Source organism: Zootoca vivipara, chromosome 10, assembly GCF_963506605.1.
Source record: "Zootoca vivipara chromosome 10, rZooViv1.1, whole genome shotgun sequence".
In the NCBI taxonomy this organism is placed as follows: Eukaryota; Metazoa; Chordata; class Lepidosauria; order Squamata; family Lacertidae; genus Zootoca; species Zootoca vivipara.
The window spans coordinates 26,693,525-26,721,345 of NC_083285.1; the positions used below are offsets into that span (position 1 = coordinate 26,693,525).

General features: G+C 44.3%; 1 protein-coding gene across 1 annotated transcript in view; it reads right to left on the minus strand.

The window, feature by feature from the left end:
- Window positions 1-1,414: 1,414 nt before the first annotated feature.
- Window positions 1,415-27,821, minus strand: part of WIF1 (WNT inhibitory factor 1) — a 35,431-nt gene continuing 9,024 nt past the window's right edge. Inside the window, exons 3-10 of the mRNA XM_035128274.2 lie at window positions 14,875-14,983; window positions 9,883-10,023; window positions 8,634-8,729; window positions 5,977-6,072; window positions 4,873-4,968; window positions 4,301-4,396; window positions 4,032-4,127; window positions 1,415-2,257 (exon numbers count right to left, since the gene is read on the minus strand). Of these exons, the coding sequence (XP_034984165.1) occupies window positions 2,136-2,257; window positions 4,032-4,127; window positions 4,301-4,396; window positions 4,873-4,968; window positions 5,977-6,072; window positions 8,634-8,729; window positions 9,883-10,023; window positions 14,875-14,983 (852 nt within the window). The 3' untranslated portion in view covers window positions 1,415-2,135. The remainder of the gene's footprint in view (window positions 2,258-4,031; window positions 4,128-4,300; window positions 4,397-4,872; window positions 4,969-5,976; window positions 6,073-8,633; window positions 8,730-9,882; window positions 10,024-14,874; window positions 14,984-27,821) is intronic.

The following is a 27,821-nucleotide window of genomic DNA, read 5'->3' on the forward strand; positions in this document are numbered from 1 at the left end:
TTCTGATATATCACTAACTAACTGGCTCTGCCACGCATTGCCATGGCTAATCCCTGTGACTGCCACCACCCTGTGTCAATCCATGACGTATCCCAGCCCCTCCTCCCCCCCACCCCGGGTTTCTCCTGTGATTCCCCACAACCTGTCCTGTCCCATGACGTATCATGCCCCCTCTTCCCCCCACCCCTGGGTCACTTCTGTGACTGGTCCCACCGTGTCCTGACCTATCCCATCCCCCCTCCCCCACCCCCCAACCCCCACCCAGGCGAGTCAGTACCTCCATTCGGCCTAGTCTGTAAAGGCTTCGGCGTAGTATGTAAATGGCAGCTGAGGTGCTGTTGAGAGGGAAGGTTCTATAGGTATAGTACCAGTGTAGCCGCCGCTAGAGGGCGCTGGTTTGCAACCTGGTTCTTTTCCCAGCATGCACTTTCAGCTGAGTGGTGTGTTCTGGAACACGTTGTTTTTGGGGTTTTACATGGCACAGGTGTGGCATCTGTCTTAGGTAACTTTCTACGGTCTTTCGGACATTCGCATGTGATGTTGTGTCAAAATTTGAGCGCAGTCAAGTGGTTTCAGTGAAAAGTGGATAGCCACCCACATGCCCTTTTTACATTTTTATATATATAGAAGAGTAGGTTTTCCCTTGGAAAGCACGGCACATGTCAAAGTCTGGATGAGCCCCGTATTATATCTATATCTATATCTATATCTATATCATCTATATCTATATCTATATCATCTATATCTATATCTATATCTATCTATATCTATATCTATAACAGAGATCAATAGTTGCAGTTACCTGTGTATGACAGCTATGTACATTTTACAATTTTTTTATGTGCTGTAAGCCGCCCAGAGGGGCAGGGGAAACCCAGCCAGATGAGCGGGGAATAAATAACAAAATCCTCCCCCCCCCTCCTCCTCCTCCTCATTGTCCCAGCATAAGAGGTGGTGTTGAATCCTTGTAGTGGGGCAAGCTCTCCCCTTGCACCATGCCACAATCTGAGCACTGTGAAGCCTAGCATCATAGAACCACAGAGTGAGAAGGGCCTTGTAAGCCATCCACCCAACTCCTTTCTTGATGCAGAAGTTCCTGAGCTACAGCGTCCTCTGACAGAAGGCTGCCCAGTCATAAGATGAGGGCATCTCCTTCAGATACCGTGTTTCTCATATTATAAGACACGTCTTATATTTATTTTTTCCTCAAAAAAACACACTATGGCTTATTTTCAAGGGATGTCTTATTTTTTTCCTCCTCCTCCTGCCGCGGCCGGCATTGCTGCTGCGCCTATCACTATGTCTTATTTTCGGGGTATGGCTTATTTTCCTTGAATGCTTAAAAATCCTGCTATGTCTTATTTTATGGGTATGTCTTAAAATATGAGAAACAGGGTAACACCTCAAGCATCACCACATCTCAACACACACAAAACTAAAGCAGCATCTTTATTTCATACATAACAATCAGTATAAAAATGTTTATTACATAAGAGCTGTTTTGTGTACACAATATATTATATTGCTATAAGCCGATGCAAAGACTGCGCTCATACTTCATAGTTCCACTTTGTTTCCAATATATTATATTGTTTCAATGCCACAACTACACTGTATTCAATAGAGCATGCTGCAGAAATGGGAATTGGCTTTAAATTATATTTTTTAAAAAGCTTTTGCCTTTATTAAACAGAACATGTAAGACTGCACTGTGCCAAAATAAAAAAAAATAAAAAAAATGTTTTTAAGGTATGTAGACACAAATCCAGGAAAAAAAACTGTGGGTTCCAGGCCAGCATTTTCAAAATCTCTCCCCAATTTTGGATAATCAATTTGTTCTGAGGAATTTCTTACAAGGAAAGAGGGGGAAAAAACCCAAGTCAATAAAGAATTGAAATATTGTACAAAAAGAAACCAGTCCAAAGAGCACTGAAAACAAGAAGCCTATATAACTGTGCCAGGGAAGTAAAACTTAAAAGGAATAGTAAATATCAGCTCAGTGGTTTATAACGAAGCTAGTAAAATTCAGGCCAGTAATCTTAAAATGTAATGAACAGCGTTTTAACATTCAACACATGAAAGGTTAATGAAGGCTATGAACTTTGTGTAACATAAAACGTTTCAGATGTTGGAGTTCACCAGATATAATTGGATTCAGGGGGTGCTTGCTTCTCCTCGGCTCTTTTCGGTGAAGGCGTGTACTGCCTGTGCTTGGTGCCTGTTGGCCTCAGGCCATTGGTCAGGTTGGCTCCGTACCCTGAAAAACGACCCAGTTCAAGAGTAAGGAGACTACAAATGCAGCCCCCCCCCTTTTCACTGTGAATGTTTCACATGGAAATTTCAATATGGACTTCATGCAGTAGTACCATGAGACAAACATTTATTTCTGAAAGGGCATTTTTCTCATTGTATATATATCGATCTGACTTGACATGTGTTCCCTGCAGTCCTTGGTCACAAATCTACAGGCAAGTAAATTGATTACCATATTGGCCTGAATATAAGCATCACTCCCCACCCCCACCCCAAATTCCGACAGTGAAAAGTTAAAGTGTGGCTTATATTTATTCACGACCTTACAGTATGCAGCCCAGGAGCCCAGGGCAAACAGTGCCAGGACTGCGGCTAAGCAGCGCCCGCCCCGTGCATAGGCCCCTGTCCTCGCCCCCAAGGCCAGGAAGGGAGAGAGCGAGGAAGGGGAAGGCCGCTGGCAATGCAGTGCAGTTCCTCCCCCCCCCAGTATGCAGCCAGAAGCAGAGAGGAATGGAGTGGCTTATATTTGGGTATTTTTTCTCTTTTTTCTCCTCCCCCTCCAATTTTAAAGCTGCGGCTTATATTCGGGTGTGGCTTACATTTGGGCCAATACAGTGTTCTACAGGGGTGCCAACTAGAATAAAATATTGGGGGGGGGCCCAGGTCAGCCCCTCCCTGCATAATCAACCACACACAACGTCCATCAGCTTTGGGAGGCCCAAGCCCCCCTCGGTTGGCTCCTATAACTCCCTATAACAGTGGTAGCCAACGATGTTATTGGCATTAACTCCCATCATTTTGGCAGGGGCTGATCGGAGTCAGAGTCCAACAATGTCTGGAGGGAACCATGCAGGGTATTCCTGATCTATATGGTGGCACCAACACCAGCTCATTCTCTGGATTCTGGTGAAGTAAATGAAGACGTAATCTTAAAGTTTGGATTTGAATGGAGGGGTACCTCCCTATGGCTGTTTAGCATGGCACAGGAAAAGAAATACCAAAAAAGAAAATAAAACAACCAATGAATTGCTCTTAATAGATGATCTCAGGAGACTAATGTTTAAACTGTAGTGTAATTATTATATTTTTTATCTTTTCCCACTTTATTCTCACAACAACCTGTCAGGTTAGTTAGCCTGAGGGAGAGGTCCACTGCAAGCTCACATAAAAAGCAGAAATTACTAGGTAAGGAAATGGATGGATTAAATGCTGTCTAAATGCAACCAGAGTCTGCTAAATCATCTTCGATCTGAGTACCGTACACAGTGCCTAGTAGCAACCCTGTGCGATGGGATTGGTGGGGAGAGGTGGGAGAATCCGAGATCGGGGAGAGGAGACGGTGGAAGAAGACTGGAAGAAATTCAAGATTTATTTGGAGAAGAAATATATAATTAAAAATGGACAATAAGGGAAATGGAAGTACAAAGAGGCTGTAGAAGCAACTAGATATAGTAAGAAGGGAATAGGTTTATATGTAATAGAACTATTAAGATTTTTAGATCCAAATGATAACCTGAAATACTGGGAACATGTGCTTAAAATGGATCAAAAATTGTTTTTATAAAAAAGTATTTTAGAAGAAGAAATGGTTTAAATATATATGCCGGTATATATATGCCGGTATATATATGCCGATATATATATATATATATATATATATATATATATATATATATATATATATAGGATTGGTGGGGAGAGGATATCAATAAACCCAATACCACAGAGACTGCATATTTTACGGAGGTGAAGAGTCATATTTTGTCAATGCCACTTACTTTTATTGCAGTGCCTTCCATGCCAGCCTTCTCGACACTGGCATGTGTTAGGTTCAATACAGATCCCATATGATCCACAACCAGGTTCACATACGGCTGCAATAAGACACCTACAGTTAATATTTAAACCAAGTGTTTCCTTTTGTTGAAGGATCTTCCACAGCGCCACACTAACACATACCCACTATTTAGCATGAACGTTACAAAATCCCGAATCTGCTGCAAAAGCTTTTTTTTTTAGGAAAAGGCTGAGTTGATTGAGCACTTACGCTTTGAACAGAGATCTCCTTGGTAGCCTTTGGAACACTTGCATTTATTTTTACCGGTACATTTGCCTCCATTTCTACACGGCTGATGGCATTTGCCTAGAAATGATTTTAAAAAATATGGATTATAGCACTGCCTTTATTGCCTTAAGTGAAATCCGGCCCAGCCCCACTAGAGTTGATTACAGATTTAACAGCAGTTATTACCAATGGGATGCAAATGGGACCACCATTGTGATCAACAAATACTGACATCGCACACTCAGCAGACTTCATTCCCAGAATAGAGGCCTGGCTTGCACATTATATTCATACCACAGCTTAGCAGGAGTGTGAGGGCTCCAGCAAAAGAGATCGTGGGTGCTTTGCTCTTCCCCAGGTCATTCAGTATCAATTTGCCCTAACCCCATGACTTCTATATCCTTAGTAATAAATTCTATACCCATCCAACACACTAGACACCAGACAGCCCAGTGTTGTGAAACCTAAAGCTCATTTTGGCTGCCTGTACCATCTTCTGGGAGTCAGGAAAAATATTTTCGGTCTCCTGAAAATGACATAAAACCGGGACTCACTGATTTCACACTGATCCCCCTCAAGTCCTGCAGGGCAAATACATTTTCCTGGATAAAAACATGTTCCTCCATTGAAGCAGGCCGTTGTGCAGTTTGCTGGGGAAGACAAAGCAAACGTATGAGACAGGATATGTAGGCTTTCCCCACCAGAAATGGATAGCTTTGGCAAGGTACGAAAAAGTTTGGGGTCTTTTCAAAAGCCAATTAAACCAAAGCCCCAAGGAAAGGGCAATATTCTGATTTAATGCACTCAAATGTGGATTCAGAAGGTACAGCATCACTTTCGCATGCAAGAAACTGCCATGTCCAATAAAAGGACAGCCTTGAACGAACCTTGCATGTTCATCAGAGCCATAGCCGTGATGGCAGGAAAATATAATTTTTGGTGCTGGGAGTGGTGTTCAGCATTTGCTGAGGCTGTCATCCTAAGGGGCGAATGGCAAGAAAAACGAAACTGTCCCAGAATCATTGGGGCACACTCTAAGGTTAGGTTTTGCTGAGACTCGGGTAGGATGTGCGAATCAATTCTGGTTTTCTTTTTCATTTTTCCAACCTTAATTTCAGTTCTCTGTGTTTCTCCATCAGTTTGAGATTATTACGTATTTTGAAGTCCTCATGAAAATTCAGCAGGATTTTAATGTGAATTTCTCCGAATACACACATATTTGTATGCAGTCTTGTTTCCCTACTATACTGCATTTTTTGTATGTTATTTTCATAAACATATGCATTTCAATGCACATTTTTTCTGAGTATTTGCATTTTTTTCAGGCTAGAGAACAGTATTGTGAAAATCAGAGAAGTGTAGATTTCGAAAAATGGCTGTGTTTCCAGCTCACATATTGTTTCAGAAAGTGTGAGTTGGGCAGAGCTGCCTTTAAATGCTAACTGAATCAAATTCCTCCCCGTCCCTAGACTGTCAGCTAGGCTGTGCTCTCTGTTCTTCACTTTTCCTGCTCAAATTTTCTTGTTTGCAGTTCTCCCAATTAACTGGAGGTGATTATTTTTTTAATCTGCTGTGAAAGCTTTGGTGGCTTAGCCTACTGAGCGAATGGTTAAAGCTCACAGGTCTCATTCTAATCCTTTTTTTTTAAAAAAGCATACCTTTGTCACAGTTGATGCCATAGAAACCAGGTGGGCAAATACACAATCCAGGCATGACGCAGAGTCCACCATTCATGCAGTGCGGAGTACACAGAGCTGAATGGAGGGAATCAACACTATAGTGAGATGTTGGCACTGATGCAGAGAGGAAAAACCTTCAAAGCATAAAGCACTCCTTAAGACGAACTGTCTCTTCTGCAGGCAAAATGAATTCAGCAGTAGTAGAAGGTGCCTGAAATCTGGTGTAACAAAACCCTTGAGCTTTGATTTTCAGACACCTGTCTCTGCAAATAACATTTTTTAAAAATAATAATAATTTGTACTGAAGATTTCTTAGTTTATGAAAATACATGCATTTTCTCTTTTTTCAAGTTGTGTTTTCTACAGATCAGTTACATTTGTTGTGAGACATTATTGTTGCATGCAGTATAAGGTTGGGAAGAAAAGAGGGGGGAAGAGGAGAATGGTCATTGGGGTGGGGTGGCAATGCTTCTATTTTTCTACTTAGAGTATGTGTGGGGTTTTGCGTCAGCGGCACTTGTGTGGGTTCTCTTTCTATTCACTTGTTATATTTCCTTGGTGGTGAGAGAGGTTGGGGGTAGCCGAGGGTGTGGTTGGTTGTCTTTGGTTGGCTGTAGTGAGATTTGTTTATGTGTGTGAGTGTGTGAGTTTTTGGGTCAGGTTAGCCATATTGATTTGTATGCTGTCGTGCAAATAGCATTTTAGGCATCATGCTGCCACGGAAGAAAACTATGGGCTGTATCCAATGTTGGCTGCTCGCTAACGCGAAGGCTAACAGGTGAGTTTTAATGCCGCTCCACAGGGGAATCCAATGCAGCAGGTTTGCCAGCAGAAACTCATTGCTCAACAGATGGCACCGTTTACTGTGGAACCAAGTTACTCTCAACCTGCTTGTGCATTTTATTGTGTGACTATGTCCTCCAGGCACAAAACCTTTCACCAGAGGAACAAGTATACCACTAATTGACTTTAACTTAGCACTGCAATGGATATAAACTGGTAAATTCATACTCTCCAACACCACGACAGCAAAATCTGGTACACCATCTTCCTGGAAGCCACCTTCTCATTTTCCTTGGTGGACATTTAGGGAGCCATGATTTTGCACCACAATTTGTTTTTGGGGGGCATGGAGCAACAAAACATGCATTTTGGGATGCTGCACGAGATCGCAGCCCACCCAAAAGCAATTTTTCAGGGGGATATTGCATTGTGAAATTGAGCACGACCACAGCTTCCCAAATGGCTGCTGTTGCCTTGCGAGAGAAAAAACAGGACGTCCCGTCCCGTCCCGTCCCCGGACACTTGCGGGTTATGTAAATTTGCTCATCCTTGTGCCTAAACACAACCACACCCAGGCATTTGCTGAATGTGTGAAATGGGAGGAGAGACTACCAGCCCCCAATGCATAGATACCAATGGGCTATGAAGAGGAGAGCTTTCTCATTATCATCACATTATCATTTATCATCTGGGATATTTTAGCTATGATTCCTGGGTCCCTTCCAACTCTACAATTCAATTATTCCCTATAGTTGCTGGGAATCATGGTCAGGGAGTGTGGCAAGGTTTGGGGCAAGTGTAGTAGGTGAGATTCTACTTCCCCCTTCTGGCATGTAAATAATGTGTGAGGGAGTATGTGGTTATGGCCAGATTACCCTGAGTCTATAGTGACATGGGCCTGGGCACGGTGAATCTTTTCATTTTCATTTCATTTACATATTTACACCCTGCTTACAGTCTCAAATGCAAACCACTTCGCCCTCTAATAACGATGGGAGAATAACTCTAGGTCAGAGGTCAGTAACCTTTTTCAGCAGGGGGCCGGCCCACCATCCCTCAGACCTTGTGGGGGGCCGGACTATATTTTGGGGAAAAAATGAACGAATTCCTATACCCTACAAATAACCCAGAGATGCATTTTAAATAAAAGGACACATTCTACTCATGTAAAAACACGCTGATTCCTGGACCCGATTGAGAAGGCGATTGGGTCGCATCTGGCCCTCGGGCCTTAGGTTGCCTATCCCTGCTCTAGGTGCATGAGTGCTTCACCTAAAAAAAATTATATCGAAATACCCAGAAATGCCTGCCAAGAGCAAAACAGGGACAAATTACAGGCAGGGATTTACAAGGCACAGATCTGAGGAAATCCGAACTGATTCTGGCAAACAAGGGCCCGCTGGAAAGGAGGCAAGGCTATTGCTCTCTCTCTCCCAGGCAGGCTGTGCCTCTGCACAGATGGAGACTTGCTTTCATGATCAAATTGGGACATTCTCTTCAGTAACAATAGCTGAGTGAAATAATTGTGGTACTTTTACAGCTAGTGTTCATTAGCAACAGCCTTTTACTTAATGTTTTGCCAGATGGACGCTCGTTCACTTGTTGGTCAGTCCTGTTCCAGCCTTTAAACCATTCAGCGGAGACTTCTTTATCTTTTTGTGTAAACAATCTATGTTTACTGAGAAGCCACAACTTGTAAAATATTTTTCTTATGCGTTTAGATTTAATTTTTGGAAGCGGCCTAAGCCACATCTGAAAATCTCTACAAAACAATATTTTGAAAGGCAGCGACTGCTTGGCTGTCCTCGCAGTGTAAATAAAAGCGCATGAAATAATTGAAGCCTTTTGATTACCTTTTTCGCAGTGAGGACCATAAAATCCATCTGGGCATTCGCATACATGCCTTTCGTTGCAAAGCCCGCCGTTCCTGCAACCTCCAGGACATTCAGCTTCAAAGAAGATGGTAATAATTATTGGATGAATTGAATATGTGTTGTGTGAACAGTCTTATTACAGTCTGAGGTAAGAGCATCATATAGTCTGCTGGAGATGGGGCAGTGGGAGATGCCCAGGAAGTTAATTCCAGTGTCCGAATGATGGACATTTTGGTAGCATACATTGACTGAGATGCTCAAAATGTACAAGAAAACTAGATATTCACAGGCTCGGATCCTAAGAGAAGTTAACTGAGACGGCAATCCTAAAGGAGGAGAACTGAAGGCAAATGAGCTGCCATATCCAATACCCTGCTGGGCTCTTGACAAGGTAGAAGTGAAAGGAGAGTAGTTTTATTTTTATTTAAAACCAATCCCTTTCCCAGGCTTTTATTTTCCCTTTAATGATTCTCCTCACATTGGAATGCCCTGATCCATTCCCTTTTTGCCCCACCAATGTAGGAGCTCAGATATGGATGAGGCTAGGGCCAGTGGTGGGCTTTCAAATTGTGCGACACCAAAATTCAGGTGCCCCCCGCCTCTCACCTTCTGTTTTAAGTCATTGCTGTGGCACCTTCTGTGGCAACCCTCTCAGCTTGGTGCCCAGTGTGGGTGAACTGGTTGCACTTTCCTAAATTTGCCTCTGCTAGAGCCAAAGACGTTTCCATGGAGTAGGATCTACAAAGTCAGATTACTCTCAAAGAAGGGAGGTTTGATCTATCCTATCGTTCCGGCGGGGCCCACCTGCCCATGAGGTGAGCTGAGGCAGCCACCTCAAGTGGTGTGACACTGAGAGGAAGTGCCCCTGCAGGTGGCCCACCATCTCCAGTGGTGAGAAGAAGTAGTGGTAGCAACAGCAACAGCTTCTGGAGAGATTTCACCCAAATCTCATGAGATTTTGCTGGAACCCACCTTTTAAGCCTCTGGCTGCCTCTGAGCTCCTGAGATGCCCTCCTAAAGACCGTAGAATTGTATGTCTGAGGAACTTTCCCCTTTCCCTCCCTCATCCCTGTAACCCTCCCAAAAAAACCTCTCATCCACATCTGTATTCATAGTAGAAATTGTGTCTCAGCTTGTTTCTGGTCTGACAAATGTGAGCTATTCCCCAAATGTGTGAAGACAACGGCAAGACAGACAAACTTCCCTTCCGAGGGCAGGTTCTGGTTACCTTGCTGACATGTTTTAAAGAAGATGGCGTTCTGTGGCGTTTGGAGTATGGTATTGCCTTCTGAATTCATGATGATGACCGTCACCTCAAATGCCGCCACGCCATCTTGTTTCCCAAGGCAGGGAAATCCAACCTGGACAACTTAAAAAAAAAAGGGAAGGGGACAAAGTGCGAAGAAAATAAAAGGCAGTCTTACTGATTATCTGTGAAATCTGAATTATTTTTTTTTAAAAAAAGACATTCCAAACCAATGATAATCTACCGATAAATAAGGAAAACAAGTACTATGAATAAACAGCTGATCATATTGCAAAAGTGCTACAATAGGTGCTAATGATTAAATTATCTTATCCAATGCAGTGTGGCACCCTGGTAATTTTTGAGTCAAACAAACTGCATCTTCACAGTTCATGGAACTTCTCTGTGTGTGGTTCCCCCCCCCCCAAAATATCTAATTGTGCCAAGGGATGTCAGTTATCAGTAAGGCATGTTGTTGTGCTTTCTGAGACACTTATATCCTGCTTATGCACACCTAACCAGTGTCGGAAACAGGTATCGGTCTGATCAAGGAGAGCTTTCCTTGTGTTCTGATGACTGCCTTGTGCACCAATGTGAGCAAACCTTGGAAGCTACAATCAATAGGGTAACCCTACATTAAAGGTAAAGGGACCCTTGACCATTAGGTCCAGTCGTGACCGACTCTGGGGTTGCGCGCTCATCTCGCATTATTGGCCGAGGGAGCCGGCGTACAGCTTCCAGGTCATGTGGCCAGCATGACAAAGCCGCTTCTGGCAAACCAGAGCAGCACATGGAAACACTGTTTACCTTCCCGCTGTAGCGGTACCTATTTATCTACTTGCATTTTGATGTGCTTTCGAACTGCTAGGTTGGCAGGAGCTGGGACCGAGCAACGGGAGCTCACCCCGTCATAGGGATTTGAACCGCCGACCTTCTGATCAGCAAGCCCTAGGGTCTATGGTTTAACCCACAGCGCCACCTGGGTCCCTTAACCCTACATTAGGATAGAGGATAACTGCCCACCATTGAATTATTCTGAGTTCATATTCCCATTCTTAAAATAAAGAAATGGACCGGTCGACTCTCCTTTTTTAAAATAACATTTTCAGCAACACGGACAAAATTCTTCACAGTCTGCACTCATTGAGTGAATGGTCTTAGCCTTTCCATGTCGGGACATTTCCAATCTTGTTTGCACCCGGGGACTTGTCTTTGGCTGCGGCTGACAGATCGTTTTCTTTTGCTCTGAGCGATGCTTAAAGAGAATTGGTCAGGGCTGCAACATAAGATCCCTCCTATGTCCCCGGATAACCAGGCAGCTCTGCCACATGTGGATATAGATATATTTTTTAAAGTACAGTCCTCTACGTATCAGAAGAAAGTTCCATTGAGTTCAATGGAATATACTCCCATTGAAGTTTGCAACTTTAGTTTCTTCAGTGCTACTACCATGGTTGCAGGGCAATGGTTTGAAGAGGCAGGGTGCAGCCACTGGTGGAGGAAGAGGAGTGCGGGGGGAGTGCACCGCCCCCGACAGCGCGATCCTGGTGGGGTGCCATCATGGCTGCCCCCCCCCCCCCGTGCTGGGCGCCATGTCCCCGCAGGCAGCGTGCCATGCCCCCAGTACACACGCCATGCCCCTGTGGGCGGCGCACCACGCCCCAGGGATGTGCACCAGCCCTGCCCCCACCTGCTCTCTCCCCCCCCCCCGTGCCAGAACATGAAGCTCCCCCACTGGATGCAGCAAACCTTGCTGAAACTAAGCAGGTCTGACCGGTCTGACACCAGGATGGAACACAGCCTAGAAATCCTTCGTATGATGCCCTGGGTTGCACCATGGAAAAATAAATAAATAAATGCAATAACATAACCCACACTTTGCTTTAAATGTAAATCTCAATGTAAAAATAACAATAATTTTATTTATACCTCGCCCACTCTGGGTGGCTCCCAACAGAACACTAAAAACAGAATAAAACTTCAAACATTAAAATCTTCCCTAAACAGGGCTGCCTTCAGATGTCTACTAAAAGTCAGATAGTTGTTTATTTCCTTGACATCTGATGGGAGGGCGTTCCACAGGGCGGGTGCCACTACCGAGAAGGCCTTCTGCCTGGTTCCCTGTAACCTCACTTCTTGCAGTGAGGGAACTTCCACAATGTTAATAGAGAAGAAACACCAGGGACGTCTAAATGTTTCTATTTGTACTCATATCTTTTAGCAAAAAAAAAGTGGCTACGTTAAGCGATAGTTCTGTCATTTCGCCAAGGAACTGAAGAGAAAAACTATAAAAGATACCGGTTTAAACCAAAGGTGTTAAGTGTTCTAAATGCAACAAATAGATGGGGATGGCTGCCTTTAATGCAAACTTTCTTTTAACTACAAAGAGCCAATGGAAGGCAGTAAATCTGGAGTATTTTAATGAGGAGAAAAGCCTGGTAACCCCAAAGCCTTGGAATGCTGTTTTGTGGTTGTTTCATTTGAACGCTGCTTGAGATTAATAGTGACATTTATCTGCTTTCTTTATGACCGGCTTCTCATTGATGCTTTTTGGAACTGCACCTATTAGGTTCCCCCTCCCTCCTTACAGCACATTTTGAGGATTTTACTGCAAAATACTCTGCTAATAAAGATATTCTGCTAGTAAACACCAATCTATTTTTTTTGGGGGTGATCAGCTCACTGTTTCTGCAAACAAATACTAATCACAAACAGACACAATAGCATCATCCTACGAAACGTAAACCGTTCTTCATTATAGATGCCATTTTGTATCAGTTCCATGTCATACTTTTATTTGGCTCAAAGGAGCCATGGGGTAAAGTGGCCATAGCTGTCAAATTCTTGGGTGTTTCCTTCCCACTCACAGGCAACAGAAAACGTTATTTGCCGAGCTGCATTGTTTCAGAATAACCAGCTCCGCTGAGACCTGAATTACTAATGTGTCATGTTGATGCACACACATACATTTCAAACTAAGCTTACTGAATAATACTACTGCAAACCATATGTATTAACTTAGCGGGCGCTTATTATTCAGCACAGCCTGTAAGTATATTTGTATGTCTGCACATGCTCGCCATATGGAAACAAAGTCTACATCTCCAAAGCAATCTTGGAACTCAAGTCACCAGAACTGCAATTATAGCGAGCCTACTTTCATTCCACTCAGACCTCCCAAAAGGAGAAGAACAAGGAGCCCCATTCCAAGACTGGATGAGGAGGAGAGCTGAGAGCTGAGCACTGGGCTTCAGCATTCCAAAATGGTCAGTTGCTGAAGCAACTTCAGAACACACAAAACCTGATCCTTCCACAAGTCTTGCCCGATTTGCATGGGAAATCGTGTTTCACAGCTCCGTGATTTTGCTGATCTGCAGGCCTGAAGCTCGCTCGCTCCTTCTTTCATCCCTTTCAGATGTGGAACATGAGATAACTTTGACAGCAAAAGTTCAAGAGCTTTTGCAGTTACCAAGCTATCAGATCATCTGACACAAACAAGCTTGTGGGGGCAGATGCAGCAACGGCAAACGACCTTTCCCATATGTATCTCTCTCGATAACTTGCAATTTGGGGGAAAGCGTGCAGTCTACACAAACAAACCAGCACTGTATGGATGCATGCAATGGTCGCAATGTCAAGTTAATGCCTTGCACATAGGGAAAAGCGCTCTGGCAGATCTGACACCAGACACAGACCTTTCCTAGAATCCCAGACACAAAGATTTGCAACTGGAGGCAGTTCCCACATTCAGCTGAGAGCCATTAAGTGATATAAATCATGGAGCGATGCAGTTTTAAGCGATAAACATATATGTGTGAATCAGCCCTTGTGGGATGGCCACCAAGTGAGAATCTGCCAGAGGGGGCAACAATTCTATGTAGCAGCTGCAACGTATGAGATTCGAGATATGGGTTGTCTCCATTGCAGATACACTTTTGGCCTCAGTGCAGGACGCATTGTAGCCTCCGCGCATGGCAACTTCGCAGAAGCATAGCCAGTATTGCACTAGTGGAGTCTGTTGTATTTACGTATTTTATTCATGTTCTAAGCTGCCTTGAGCATGGTTTGGACTGGGGAAAGATGCCATGCAAATAAAATTATGTCTGTTTGTCTGTGTGTATTTCCCTTCTTGCTGGCTTCATTCACTTGCTCTGCCTGCTGTTGTCAGTGTGATCATTTGTTTTTCTTACAAAAATACTATACAGTAAGAAAACTAAACTTTTCCCTTGAACACATCTCTCCCCACCCGCTCTGGGCCCATGAAGAACCTTATTGGTTGCCAAAGTTTACTCGTTACTGCCTTTTTAAAGTTTGAGGTCTTTGCCACCTAGCAATTAAATACTTAATCGCTAATTTTGAAACAAACACACACACACTTTTCAGTCTGGTACATCAGTAAAGTGGATAGAAACCACCTTGAAAACCATTTTGCTCCCGTCATCGTTAATGTCTGCTGACTGGAACCACCAGCTGTTATTTGGCTACTGCTACGGAGATGCCGAAAGCTTATAATAGTAACGCCTTTGTAAGCGCTGAGAGTAGGAGTCACATTTAACATACATATATTTTATGCTTTGCACTTTGGGCTGGCTTCTGCCAGCCTGCACCCATTAGCAATACTAACAAGGTTAGCTTGTACGAATAAAATACATAAAAGATGCTATTCATTAGCTATTTCAGAGGAGGAGTTACATTCTCTTGATCACATTTATGCAGGATAAATATTCAGCATTGTGGCAAACCTTTCCCCATACAGATCAGTTTGTACTATAATATTATTTTTGATTCATTATGAACTGCAAAATTCCCATATTTACTCAAATGTAATGTGCACCTTTTTTTGCCAAATTACGTCGTGAAAATTAGGGTGTGCGTTAGATTTGATGGTGCATTAGATTCAAGTAAATAAGGTAGTTCCTTGCAACACTCCCCCCAAAAAACTTTGAACTCATAACTGCATACAGATCCACAAACCTGATGCCTGGTGAGGTATTGTTCCAAGCAGAGGGATGTTCACAGTTGGGTCAGCCATTATGCCTTTATCCAATGAGCGCAAGGACAGGAATTCATAAAAGTATTCAGCCTGCAAGAAAATGAATGTATAAGAGAGGTTAATTTTTATCGCATCGGGCTATCTGTTCTTCGTGTTCATCTAAGGCTGGAAGGCACCCCCAAACATAGCTGCCAAGTTTTCCCTTTTCTCGCGAGGAAGCCTATTCAGCATAAGGGAAAATCCCTTAAAAAAAGGGATAACTTGGCAGCTATGCCCCCAAACTGCGGCCCTCCAGTTTTTTTGGCCTACACTTCCCATGATCCCTAGCTAGTGGTCGGGGAAGATGGGGAATTGTAGTCCAAAACATCTGGAGGGCCAAAGTTTGAGGATGCCTGATCTAAGGCGAACAATACAACTAAGCTTTGAATCGTATGTATCAATGAGTAAGCTCCAATGAACACAGGAAGACTTACTTCTGAGTAATAGAACTGGAGATTGAACATTGGATTGGATTTTTGGCTATTTACAGATATTGTAATTTATTTATATTTTTGCATTTCTACTGAGTTTTTTTTAAAAAAAAAATAATTCGCACCATTTAAAGTAAGAGTACAAAGGAACAAAGAACACTTATGCAAAGGAAACTACTCTGTTCATCACAAATTATATTCGAACCAAGTACTTCTCAGACTAGACCCTTTGAAATCAACAAACCTAAGTTAGTCATGTTGGTCATGAATGTTTTGTTAAGTGAACTTGTAATGTCGGTGGAGATATCAATCAGTTGTTTTTGGTAGATCTGAAACAGATACTTGAAGGGGCTTAAGAGACTTGTGGGTCCACCACTGCATCTGTAGCCTCATGCCAGCCGGGGCAGAAGGCAGGGACAGGTAAATCAGTCTGGAGCTGTGTGGCAGGGCCCAAATCGGCTCCCAGGCCATCCAATGATGCCAGTAGGGCCAGCTCCGAATCCAGCAGATCCCAGGCAGACTCAGCCTTCCCCACCCCCACCCCCAGAATGTCATATTGCCATTCATATGTTGAATAAAGTACTTCGAAATTTTAATGAGACATTTCCTTCCTCAAAAATATTTATTTTTTTCATTCACCCTTCATTGTTGTTATTTTGGTAGGAATCAAATAAGAAATCTGATAAACTGCCAACTGTCAGATGCTGTGATCCAAATCCCTTGTGCTGGGCAGTAGCAGCACTAGAATAAAACGGGGTGGGGCACAGAAGGGGCAAAGTATATTTCTAAAGTAAAGGTAAAGGTAGAGGACCCCTGACAGTTAAGTCCAGTCAAAGGCGACTATGGGGTTGTGGCGCTCATCTCGCTTTCAGGCTGAGGGAGCCGGCGTTTGTCCACAGACAGCGCTTCGGGTCATGTGGCCAGCATGACTAAACCGCTTCTGGAGCAACAAAACACAGTGATGGAAACCAGAGTGCATGGAAACGCCGTTTACCTTCCTGCCAGAGTGGTACTTATTTATCTACTTGCACTGGCGTGCTTTCGAACTGGAGCTGGGACAGAGCAACAGGAGCTCACCCCGTCGTGGGGATTCGGACTGCCGACCTTCCGATCGGCAAGCCCAAGACAAGAGGCTCAGTGATTTAGACCACAGTGCCACTTGTGTCCCAATAGTATATTTCTAGGACCTAGGTGGTCAAGAAAGAAAACAACAGGAGTTCAGAAATGAGGGGGAAGCAGGGGAAGCTCATTGTTTCTTACAACATTGTTTACTGTTGTAAAGGAGAACTAGACTGGACAGGGGACACTCTGTGCAGCCCTGGCAGGCTTCTACCCATGAAGCTACGCTGCCCCAGAGCTGCTGATATTACACCAAATGTTTGGTGGGAGGAAATGCTGCTGCTGGGATCCCTGCTGCTGGCAATCCACATCTAAACAGGACATTCTGGGGGTGGGGATGGGGAGGGTCGAGTCTGCTTGGGATCTTCTTGGATTCTGAGCTGGACCCACTGGCCTCATTGGATGGCTTCGGACCTGATTTTGGCCCTGCTGCACAGCTCCAGACTGATTTACCCATCCCTGCCTTCTGCCCCAGCTGGCATGAGTCTACTACAGATGCAGTGGTGGAGCCCTCAGTCTCTTAAGCCCCCCTGCTTCCTGGCTGGTGTGTGGGTTGCAGTGAAAATGTCACTACATGCCAACTATTAAGTACTGTTGAATTTCAACAATCAGATATTAAATAGTGGGTGATGTCCCACCAAGTCATGCTCAGAATGGCTGAAGTCCACTGATTTCAATAGGTCTACTCTAAGTATAATCTTCGGTTATTGAAATACTAGATATTCAATATCTGGTGAATAGTTGGCAAGCAAGCTGCAGAGGGATTTTAAAAACTACCGGTATACAGAAAAAATAGGCACACATTAAAGTGGAAAAGGGAAATAGAAAAATAAAAATCTGTCAACTGTCACTCACTCAAAAGATCTACTCTTTTGCCCCTATGCGTAGCACTGAAGCCCTAAAACTTTTTGGTACTTGGTAAGGAAGTGAAAATTTGCCTAATGGATGCAGAATGCTCCACTCAATAAAGGACATTTGAGAGAAATACAGTGCAGAATAGGAAGGTAGCAAAACAGGAGATGAGAGGTGAAAACTACAGCTAAATTTCAGGGTAGGTTTTAATAAAAGGCATGCAGTTTTTCCATGCAATGTGGAATAAACAAACTATCCAAATGGTCTGTACAACTTTGTTTATGAACGCTTGTTTTAAAAACAAAATAATCTGCTCAGAAGAAAAATACAGTAATTGTTTTGTTTCCTGTCGATCCCCACGAAGCCATGGCATCAGAGCTATGGCCATACTGTCTGTTTCTCATTGTTTAAGCTTTGATGTTTTAATTATATCAAAACCCAGGTTATAACGGGCTTTGTGATTAAAACAATGTGTTCTTCATAGTTTGAAAACAACAATTGGTGAGTCAAACAAGCAGCTCTCTGCTTGCTGCTCCATCTTAGTGCTGCTTTCCACTGTGTAATTCTGCTGTAGCATTTTGGAAGGTAGCTGGGAATGCCAGCATAGAATAGGTGAAGCCAGGCTGAGTCATTCTTAAGGGAGAGCCATGGGACTCATACTAAATTGCCAAGCTTATCTGTACAACAACCCTGTGAGGTAGGTTACACTGAGAGAGAGTGACTTCCTAACTGACGGGATGATGAGTTTTCAAGGCTGAGTGGGGATTTGAACCCAGGTCTCTGTAGTCCTAGTAGTCCTAAGGGAATGCAGCCCTCAACAGGAAAAAAAAGTTTGCCCACCTCTGGAGCTTGGGCTAGGGGGTGATCTCAACAATTGCTTTATTCCTCGCTTGTGGCTACTCCTTCCCAGCTGTAAGAAGAATGGAGCAATTATCTTCCTGCTCCAGACTATAGGCAATAGGTTCTTTCCAGCTGAGAGGCCTGTACCGCAAATCAGGAGACACTCTTTTCTGGATATACCCACAGCCACTTGCTGTTCCTTTCAGGCCAATTGGGACTGTATGCACTACAGGTGTCTACAAGCAGGTTTGAGATGTTGTTGGAATTAGTAGTATGCCTGCTGATATCACAGTAGTATTGAAGGCTGCTTCAGAGTTTTCATTCTACACAGTTCTTAAGATAGAGGAACATAGGAAGCTGCCCTATAATGAGATAGACCATTAGCTAAGTAGCGTCTGCACTGACTGGCGGCATCTCCCCAGGGTTTCCAGATGGGGATTTCCCCCAGTCCTACCTGGAGTTGCCGGGACTTGAACTGGGATCTTCTGCTTACAAAGCAGATTGTCAGTCCCTGAGCTATGGCCCTTGAAAAATAAAGGAGATTGTAAGAAGTTGCCTCCTCTGTGAAAGTTTGCAGGTTCCTCTCACACAATTCAACCATCACTCCTTTTGCACATTGCAGATTTTCTTCTGACAAGGTGCGCCAATAAAATAGTAAAAGAGGGAAAGGACAGACTCATAGGCATACAGAACTTTTTCTTTCTTTCTGGGAGCGTACCAAATTGCAATTTTTGTTTTGAAGAACAAAAATACGCATAGAGATTTTATTCTGAAAGGCACGAGAGATCATATTGGGGGACTGCAACTGTGAAGTAGTTTATTACTAAACAAGCTCAGATGTGAATCCCATTTATTACCACAGGGTTTACTCCCAGGCAAATATAGCCTTAAGGGTTGTAGCCTTAAGCCAGCCATGTTACTCAAAGAAGATGATGTACAAAACCCAAAAGATGGATTCTCACCTATTTATTTATACTTTTTCTCTGCTGTGGAGAAAAACAAATCATGTCAAGCCTGCTGCAATTTTCTTTTCATTTGCAAGATTAAAGGGAACGGGCCTTTGGGGCAAAATAAATAAACACGTCTTTAGAACCGTGTGTAAATATACAGGTTTCCGAGTGGCATCATTGTAAATTAAAAAATGTATACTTAAAGATTTTCATCTGCCAGAGACAGAAGTTTACCTGATGTGATGAGAGAAGAGTTCACAGCCGATGGAGAGGAGCCCCGACCCCTTTGAATGGTAGGAAGCATGAATCGAACATGCAAGGTCATTTTGGCCATGCTTCAAACTAGGGAAGCCTTTGTTCTTCAGGCTCAGAAGACAGCTTTGAAGTTTGGGATAAAACTCCTCTAGCACACCATTACCAAAGAACAACCTTTTGATTATGATCTCATGAAAGTATAATCAATAACTTACATAAGTGAAAAGTGTGGCTAGAAGCAAAGGTTTTGTAATTGGACCTTTATTGGTTCCACGTGCTGCCTTACAGCTTGCTGCCTTGCACTGCTTTATAATAAATATCCACCTCCCACCCCTTGCAATTTTTTAAAAACTCTCTTTAAAATGATGAAACTTCAGCAGCTACTGTCAGCCGTGAACATATCCAGGCCATAAGTGCAAGGCAATTTTTTTTAGATGTGAAGTACCCTTGTCGAAAATCTAACCTAGAATAGATAAATAAACAGCAAAATGTGGGTATTTTCTCCCAAACATTGGCCATGTATTATGTCACTGAAGGGGTGCTCTTGCTGAAGATATGAGCCTTATGTTTCTTGAACAGACATTTTGATAGATATTATGGGCATGATCCAGTCCACCATGAGCACAGCACCCATGCATGGAGGATCCTGTTGCCTCAGCAGAGTCTCCCTCTTCCCGTTCTTCCACCTACAGGTAGACAGACAGCATGGGGGGGGCGGTCGTCCATCTAATAAGGAAGCAATGGCAAGTAGCTCAGCGGGGGGAGGAAGTGGCAGATGAAGCAGTGCAATGTGGGAAATGGAGTCAAAAACATGAACCAGAGGTCAAGTAGTCTTGTTAGGATGGAAAAGAGCAGAGAAAACAGGGAGATGAAGGACGATGGACCAGGGATACAAGGTGAGGGAGGCTGAAGAAAAGTAGCAAATCTTGAGGTCCAGAGAGCTGCATGCTATTTTGCAGCTGAGTTTCAAGCCTGCACCTAAATCAAAGGAGGCTGCATGTTAGACTAGTCGAGACGTTAAGAGCTATTTTTGAGAAGTTGTTCATCTCTTTCGACACCTTTTCTCGACTGTGCCCTGTTTCGTTTTTCTTGTTTACAGTTGCCGCCATGGTCTTAGACAGCACTGATTCAATCCACACGGCTAGTTGAGGTGGTAGCCGCTCTTGCTGTATGTAATTTTAATCCTTCTCCAAGTAATAGGAATGATGAGCATCTCGCTTGATCAGCTGGCCTCCATTACTCTGAAAGCTAATGAGCAATAAGCATTTCACACAGCCCAACGACACCCTGAACTCAGCTAGCAATATTGTAAATCTGTTCAGCCACACAGGCAGAAGAGACTTTCTTTAGTGGGGACCTGCCCTTCTGCCTTACTTAATGTACACCTGTGGTGGAATTCTGTGGTGACTTAAGAGGGTTTTCTCCATTGTCTATGACTCAAAGAGTATTTCTTCCATGATACTGACCAGTGCATCAGCACACAGCTATAATCTTCCCTGCACACTGCCACAGACTGCACCGACTACACAACAAACGTGAATTCTGAATGGATACCTTCCAGATAGAGGTGTTCATCAGTATGCGGATGATACCCAGCTCTACCTCTCTTTCAAATCAGAACCAATGAAGACTGTGAAGGTCCTGTGTGAGTGCCTGGAGGCGGTTGGAGGATGGATGGCAGCTAACACATTGAGGTTGAATCCAGACAAGACAGTAGCACTGTTTTTGGGAGACAGGGTGTGGGTGGGTGTGGAGGTCTCCTTGGTCCTGAATGGGGTAACTGTGCCCCTGAAGGACCAGGTGTGCAGCCTGGGAGTCATTTTGGACTCACAGCTGTCCATGGAGACACAGGTCAATTCTCTGTCCAGGGCAGCTGTCTACCAGCTCCATCTGGTATACAGGCTGAGACCCTACCTGCCCTCAGACTGTCTCACCAGAGTGGTGCATGTTCTAGTTATCTCCCGCTTGGACTACTGCAACACACTCTATGTGGGGCTACCTTTGAAGGTGACCTGGAAACTACAACTAATCCAGAATGCAGCAGCTAGATTGGTAACTGGGAGCAGCCGCCGAGACCACATAACACCAGTCTTGAAAGACCTACATTGGCTCCCAGTACGTTTCTGAGCACAATTCAAAGTGTTGGTGCTGACCTATAAAGCCCTAAACGGCTTCAGCACAGTATACCTGAAGGAGCGTCTCCACCCCCATTGTTCAGCCCAGACACTGAGGTCCAGTGCTGAGGGCCTTCTGGTGGTTCCCTCACTGCGAGAAGTGAAGTTACAGGGAACCAGGCAGAGGGCCTTCTCGGTAGTGGCACCCGCCCTGTGGAACGCCCTCCCATCAGATGTCAAGGAAATAAAGAAATATCTGACTTTTAGAAGACATCTGAAGGCAGCCCTGTTTAGGGAACTTTTTAATGAGTGATGTTTTAATGTATTTTTAATATTTTGTTGGAAGCTGCCCAGAGTGACTGGGGAAACCCAGCCAGATGGGCAGGGTATAAATTATAAATTTTTGTTGTTGTTGTTGTTATTGTGATTCAGATTTTCCAGACAGTGTTTCAGAAACTGAGGTAATCAGCAATCACCATCCACATAGTCTCAGTCATGCAAAGTATGATGCCACTCACAGCCTCAGAAAGAATACTTTTCTCATAGTTAAATAGACCAGCAAAGGAGGCTCTGTCATCACTGGAAACAAATCCGGCTACATACAGGATGATGAAGAGAAACTCTCCACAGGGCCCTGTCCCCAAATCCCACTGAAGAGTAACTGAAGGAACTCCACAATGTCCTTCTACATTCTACACAGGAAAAACCTGACATCAGAAATGACAACATTCATTCTCCAGTGGGGGAACATTTCAACCTTCTCAAAGAATCAGCAAGTGACATTTAAGTGGCCATCCTGGAACAAAGAAACTTCAAAAGGGAACTGCAAGATGAAACCACTGAATTACAATGCACACAGAGGTTCAGTGCTACCCTATCACTTGTAGACAGAACTGAGGCAAAGGATTTTCAGCATATTGTATGTGTTAATTGTCTTACGAAAGCCAGACTGTCTATGGCAGGGGTGCCCAAACTTTTTTCAAAGAGGGCCAGATTTGATGCAATGAACATGCATGAGGGCCGACCAAAGAAGTTGTTGAGCTTTTTTTTAGAATTTGACCTCAAGAAATAAACTGCCACAGGGGTCGAATTAGGCCCCCAAAACGGACTTTGTACATGCCTGGTCTATGGCATCAATAACTGTTTGGTAAACCACCACTGCTAAGTATCTAATTATCACTGTTTATACTACTGAGCATTTCATTTTCCTCTGACGCACCCAAACCATGCATGTAGATAACTGCAACGCAGGATAATGTTTCATGCATCTGATAAAGAGGACAGTAATCCACAAAAGCTTGTGTCATAGCAAATGTGTTAAGACTTTAAGGTTGTCACAAGGTTCTTTGTTGTTTATGATAGCTGTAGTTAGCACTCAGCAAACGTGATTGTGGGAAGTGGCTCCTAGAGCAGAGATGGGCAACCAATTGTTGTTGATCTTCAGCTCAATGGTCAGGAATTAGAGCAGTTATAGCAGAGTAACATCTGGAGAGCCACATTTCCCCATCCTTGCCTTCCAGGCAACAATCCCATAAGCCAGCCTTTTTTTCACAGGCTAAATATACGTAATAGTCAAATCCAGAAACAAGCTGCATTTCAGCAAATGATCTCAAAGATGGAAAAAGCCTGTTTCTCAAGGTGAAAACTCCAGACATGGAGGAATGAATGTGCGTTTGAAAAGGAAGACCATTTATTTCATGCCAAAAAATGAACTTTTGAAATATGCCAACTAGTCTGGATACTGCATGTTTCTGTCTGCTTGCGAGTCGGAAGAAAATCGAGAAGAGAATATGGTGACTCAAAATCATTGCAAGCTCCTCAGCGTTTCGTGAGACTTTAAAGAGCTTCTGATAGCACTAGAAGACTGAAAGGACCTGTGAGTAAATATGCACTGAAGTGTAATCCTTTTCATGAATGGCTAGCTGAAAACCTGCCCTATTCTAGGATACTACATTCCATTCCCCTCCCTCCCTCCCTCCCTCCCTCCTCCCTTGCCAGTCTTCTGGTCTCTCCCAATATTCAGCCAGCATTCCATGCCCCCTGAGCATCCTCATTGGGCTATTTTGGAGTTTATACCAAAGGGGGGCAGTTCTAAAGATGCTGTACTTTGGTGTTTTTCCAAGCCTGCTGGCGTTTCCATCCCCTTGTGCATGGATGTTGCCATTTTGGCTGCATAAAGAATGGGTAGTTGGAGAATGGAGATCACGGTTAGTATATATTCTGGAGCAGCCAACATGGTGCTCTCTGAATGTTGTTGGATTGCAACTCCCATCAGCCACAAGTTTACTTGATTGGAGAACAGCTATGAGTGTTGAAAATGGAGTCAGATTGCAGAAATAAGTTGATATTTATCTGAAGCCCCCTGCCCCATTTCTCCCCTGCTGCTTGCAAATGTACACACAGAGGGAAATGTAAATATTGGGACCAAGGAGTGTTCCACATACTGTTATATTGACTATTCACTATCCTTACCTTGTATAAATTTGTGCTTTGCATAGAATTGCCAAGGAGGGATGCTGTAAAGATTTAAGGAGGACATTATTATGAAGAGGTACCGTGTTTCCCCTTTTTTAAGACACCGTCTTACAACTTTTTTTCCTCAAAAAAACACACGGTGGCTTATTTTCAGGGGGTGTCTTTTTTTTTAAAGTGCCGGTACAACTGGGTCCCACTGGCTCAGGATGCTTGGCGCTCTCTTCCGCGCGCATTTCCTGCCTCTTCTATTCTCTCCGTTTCCCCTCCTCCCCATCCTGAATCAAGGGCTCTCCTTCCTTGGAGGCTTCTAAGCAGAGGCTGGATGGCCACCTGCCTAGGAGACAGACACCTCACTCTGTGAGGTGGATTTAAACCTCATAGGATGCCGGAGCAGGAGGTATACATGAAGCTGCCCACCGTCATGTCGGTGTAGGTGGGACTGCGCTGGTCGCAGTCGAAGCACTTGTGGTTGGGTGGGAGCACTGGGAGGCTGCTCATCTCCCATGGCTTCGAAGGCGGCGGCGGCCGGGTGTGTGTGCGCGGAGGAATAGAGGCTGCTCCCCAGGCTCTCTCATGCTGGCCGGGGAATGAGGAGGGAGGCCGGGACCCGTCCCGCTCCGAGACACTCGTGAAGGAAGCGCGAGGGGGACGAGGCTTGGGCCTGCAACCCCAACTGACGGACCGACGGAAGGAGGGGGGAAAGGGAAGGAGGAGGAGAGGAGCAGCATCAGCTCTCGGCGAGGAGGCCGGGGCAGCTGAATGACAAGCCGAAGAGGAACCTGCGCGGCACCTTTTCTCTGTCGGGGGGGGGGGAGAAACGCGATCACAAACATACAGGGGAGAGAGAGAGAGAAAGACGCACGGGGAGGGAGAGAGAGAGATGCGCGCGCGCACACACAGAGAAAGGGGGAGGGAGAGAGAGAGACGCGCACGCGCACACAGAAAGAGACTGACACCCACACAGAGAGGGAGAGCGGTGCTGCTTCGCACTTTGTCAGCGCTGCAGCCGCCGCCGCTTCTGAGCGCCAACCCGACCTGGCAGGCTTCCTCCTCCTGCCACGGCCGGCATTGCAGGAGCTGGGTCCTGCTGGCTTGTGCCCTCAGTGTTCCGTGCGGCACTGCTGCACGCTTTATCGGCGCTGCAGCAGCCGCCGCTTCCGGGCACCGACCCAACCCGGCAGGCTTCCTCCTCCTGTTGCGGCCACCGTGCTGGGTCCTGCTAGCTGGCTGGGGCGCTCAGTGGTCTTGCTCCGCACGTCGCGGAAGTATGGCTTATTTTCGGGGTATGTCTTACATTTCTCAAACGATTAAAAACCCTGCCATGCCTTACTTTTTGACTACGTATTAAAAAAGGGGAAACATGGTATTTGGTTTTTTTAAAAATAAAAAAGCACTAAATAAACTATGCACTGGGAAAACAGCAAAAGTTCTATCCATTTGTCTTTGATACATTCATAATAAAAGCTACTTTATTATCATTTTTATAGATCAGGCTTCCTCAACCTCAGCCCCCCAGATGTTTTTGGCCTACAACTCCCATGATCCCTAGCTAGCAGGACCAGTGGTCGGGGAAGATGGGAATTGTAGTCTCAAAACATCTGGAGGGCCGAGGTTGAGGAAGCCTGTTATAGACTATCGATACTTGAACACAAAAAGTCAGTTTAGGGTTCTCGTAATCATCCAAATAACTAAAAACTTGTATCAAGCTACCATTTGACAAATCTACATGGATGGGGTTTTGTTTTTTTAAATAGAACTATGTTTATTCTCTGTTCATTTAAGATGATGAAACAGCAGTTCGTGTCTGACTCAAGCTTGGAGTTTTTGATGTATATACTTTAATCCATGTGGTATACATTCTGCAGATGAAATATGCAGGAGATCAAACTTCATTATCACAGCCCACGACCATGAGAGGGCAGGGAGATAAATTGTTAGGATTACTGGGTAGTAAACCATAAATTACGCCACTGAACCCATAGCAGAGGGGCTAGATTTTGAAATGACAACTAGACAAGGCCAGCTCTAGGTAGACTCCCGGTAGTGCGGTGTGCCACGGCGGCGGGTCGGTAGGCGGGGCGCTGCGCGACGAAGCCGCGCGGAAACCATGCTGCGCCCTGCAAGGGCGGAGGTGCCGGAGCGATCTCCGCCCCTCAGCGCCAGGGCGCCCAACCTGCTCGAGACTGCCCTGCAACTAGACTGGCACTGCCTTTTGACAATAAGATAGTGGTCCTTAGTGCATTTTGGGATGCAAATTCAGGAAGGGCTTATGTAAATATGTTTAGGATTAATTGCTGGTATCCAAGTTATAATATAATATTGCTTCTATTCTATAAGCTTCAATTGTGCTACAACTACCATTCGTTTTCCATTGTGTGATTTGTAACATTCGCACACTTGCTATCAAAGGAAGTGCTGCTACAGCAAAGTACAATTTTACAAAATGCTATTACAAACTATTTTTTAAATGGGTATATGCTGGGGGTGGGGAAATCATTTGAAAACTAAATGAATTTTAGTTTTCTCTCAAAAAACTTTGACAAATGAAGGGAAAAGAACCCACGATCACATAGAGAAAAACTGCAAACAAACAAACAAACAAACAAACCCACAAACCCCAAAGCAACCATTTTGCATTTAGTATTTCTAAGTAAGGTACATTAAAAATAAATCATATGGAAAATGAAGCACTAAAACTAAACATAAACCAAAACACTATCATGAAATGCCTGCTGGAATAACAAAATATTTTCCTTGTGCCTGAAGTTCATCACAGATTAATACAGAAGTGAGCTGGAATGGGTTTGTGAATCAACACATTCCAAATATACACAGACCAGAGGTAGACTGATCCTCCTTCCCTACAGGTGTCACTCATGGTTGCCATGGCAGCTGCAAGCAGGTGCCCTCCTATCTGCCACACAATGAGTACCACAAAAGGTGGTTATCCTAACTGCCCCTGGTACTTTGGAAAGTTGCATGTGCTAATGCAATGATGCACCTTGCTCTGCCAATGGTATTAAAGAGGGAATTGCGTTTGTAGCATATGCAAAGCATAGGAGGCTGTGGTCAATGTGGCAGCCACACCGCCTCTCACTTGCGCCGGTGAGGCTACCCCTCATACCATTCGCTCCCGTGGCTGCAAGCCTTGAAACCTAAATGTTGCCAAAACAAGAAAAGCAACTACACCCTCCCCACCGCCCGGTTTATAGCACTTTCCCCCATTGGTTTTGGAAATGCACCTTACAAAAAAAAGCCTAAATCTCACCAAAGCTGGTATTTGCCAAAAGTTTATGTTACCGTGGAGAAGGGGAGAGGGGGAGAAGAGGAGGGCAATTCTGCAGTTTACAGATATGCCATGTAAATGACTGTGCGAACCAGATGTAGCTTACAAGGTACCTAGTAACTCATCTCTGCTGAGCAATAAAGCTTTTCTGGCAAAAGTTTGAGAAATTTACTGCTGTTTTCTGTCAGCAGCTACAACAGATGGCGGGCACATGCCTGCCTTGCTAAATGAAGTGGGATCTCTACAGCACGATGCTTTGATCTCCAGTGGCAGGTCCACAACACCGAGATGCAAAATACCACAGCAGAAGCACAATCTAAATATTAGAGGTTCAGAGCTTTGCTTTTGATACAAAGACCCTCGCTTCTTTCTTTCCTTTTTAATTGTGTCCGTAAGCATGTTCACATTCCACGTTGCCGCTCAAGTATGGAAGTCAGAAAATATTTTATCCTCCCCCCCCCCCGGTTCGGTGACAGGAAAGCAGTGAACATTCCATTCAGGCACAACTGCTTCCACCGTAGCTGTCTGTTTGTAGCTGCCTGAGTTGGCTGTTGGATAAACAGTGGA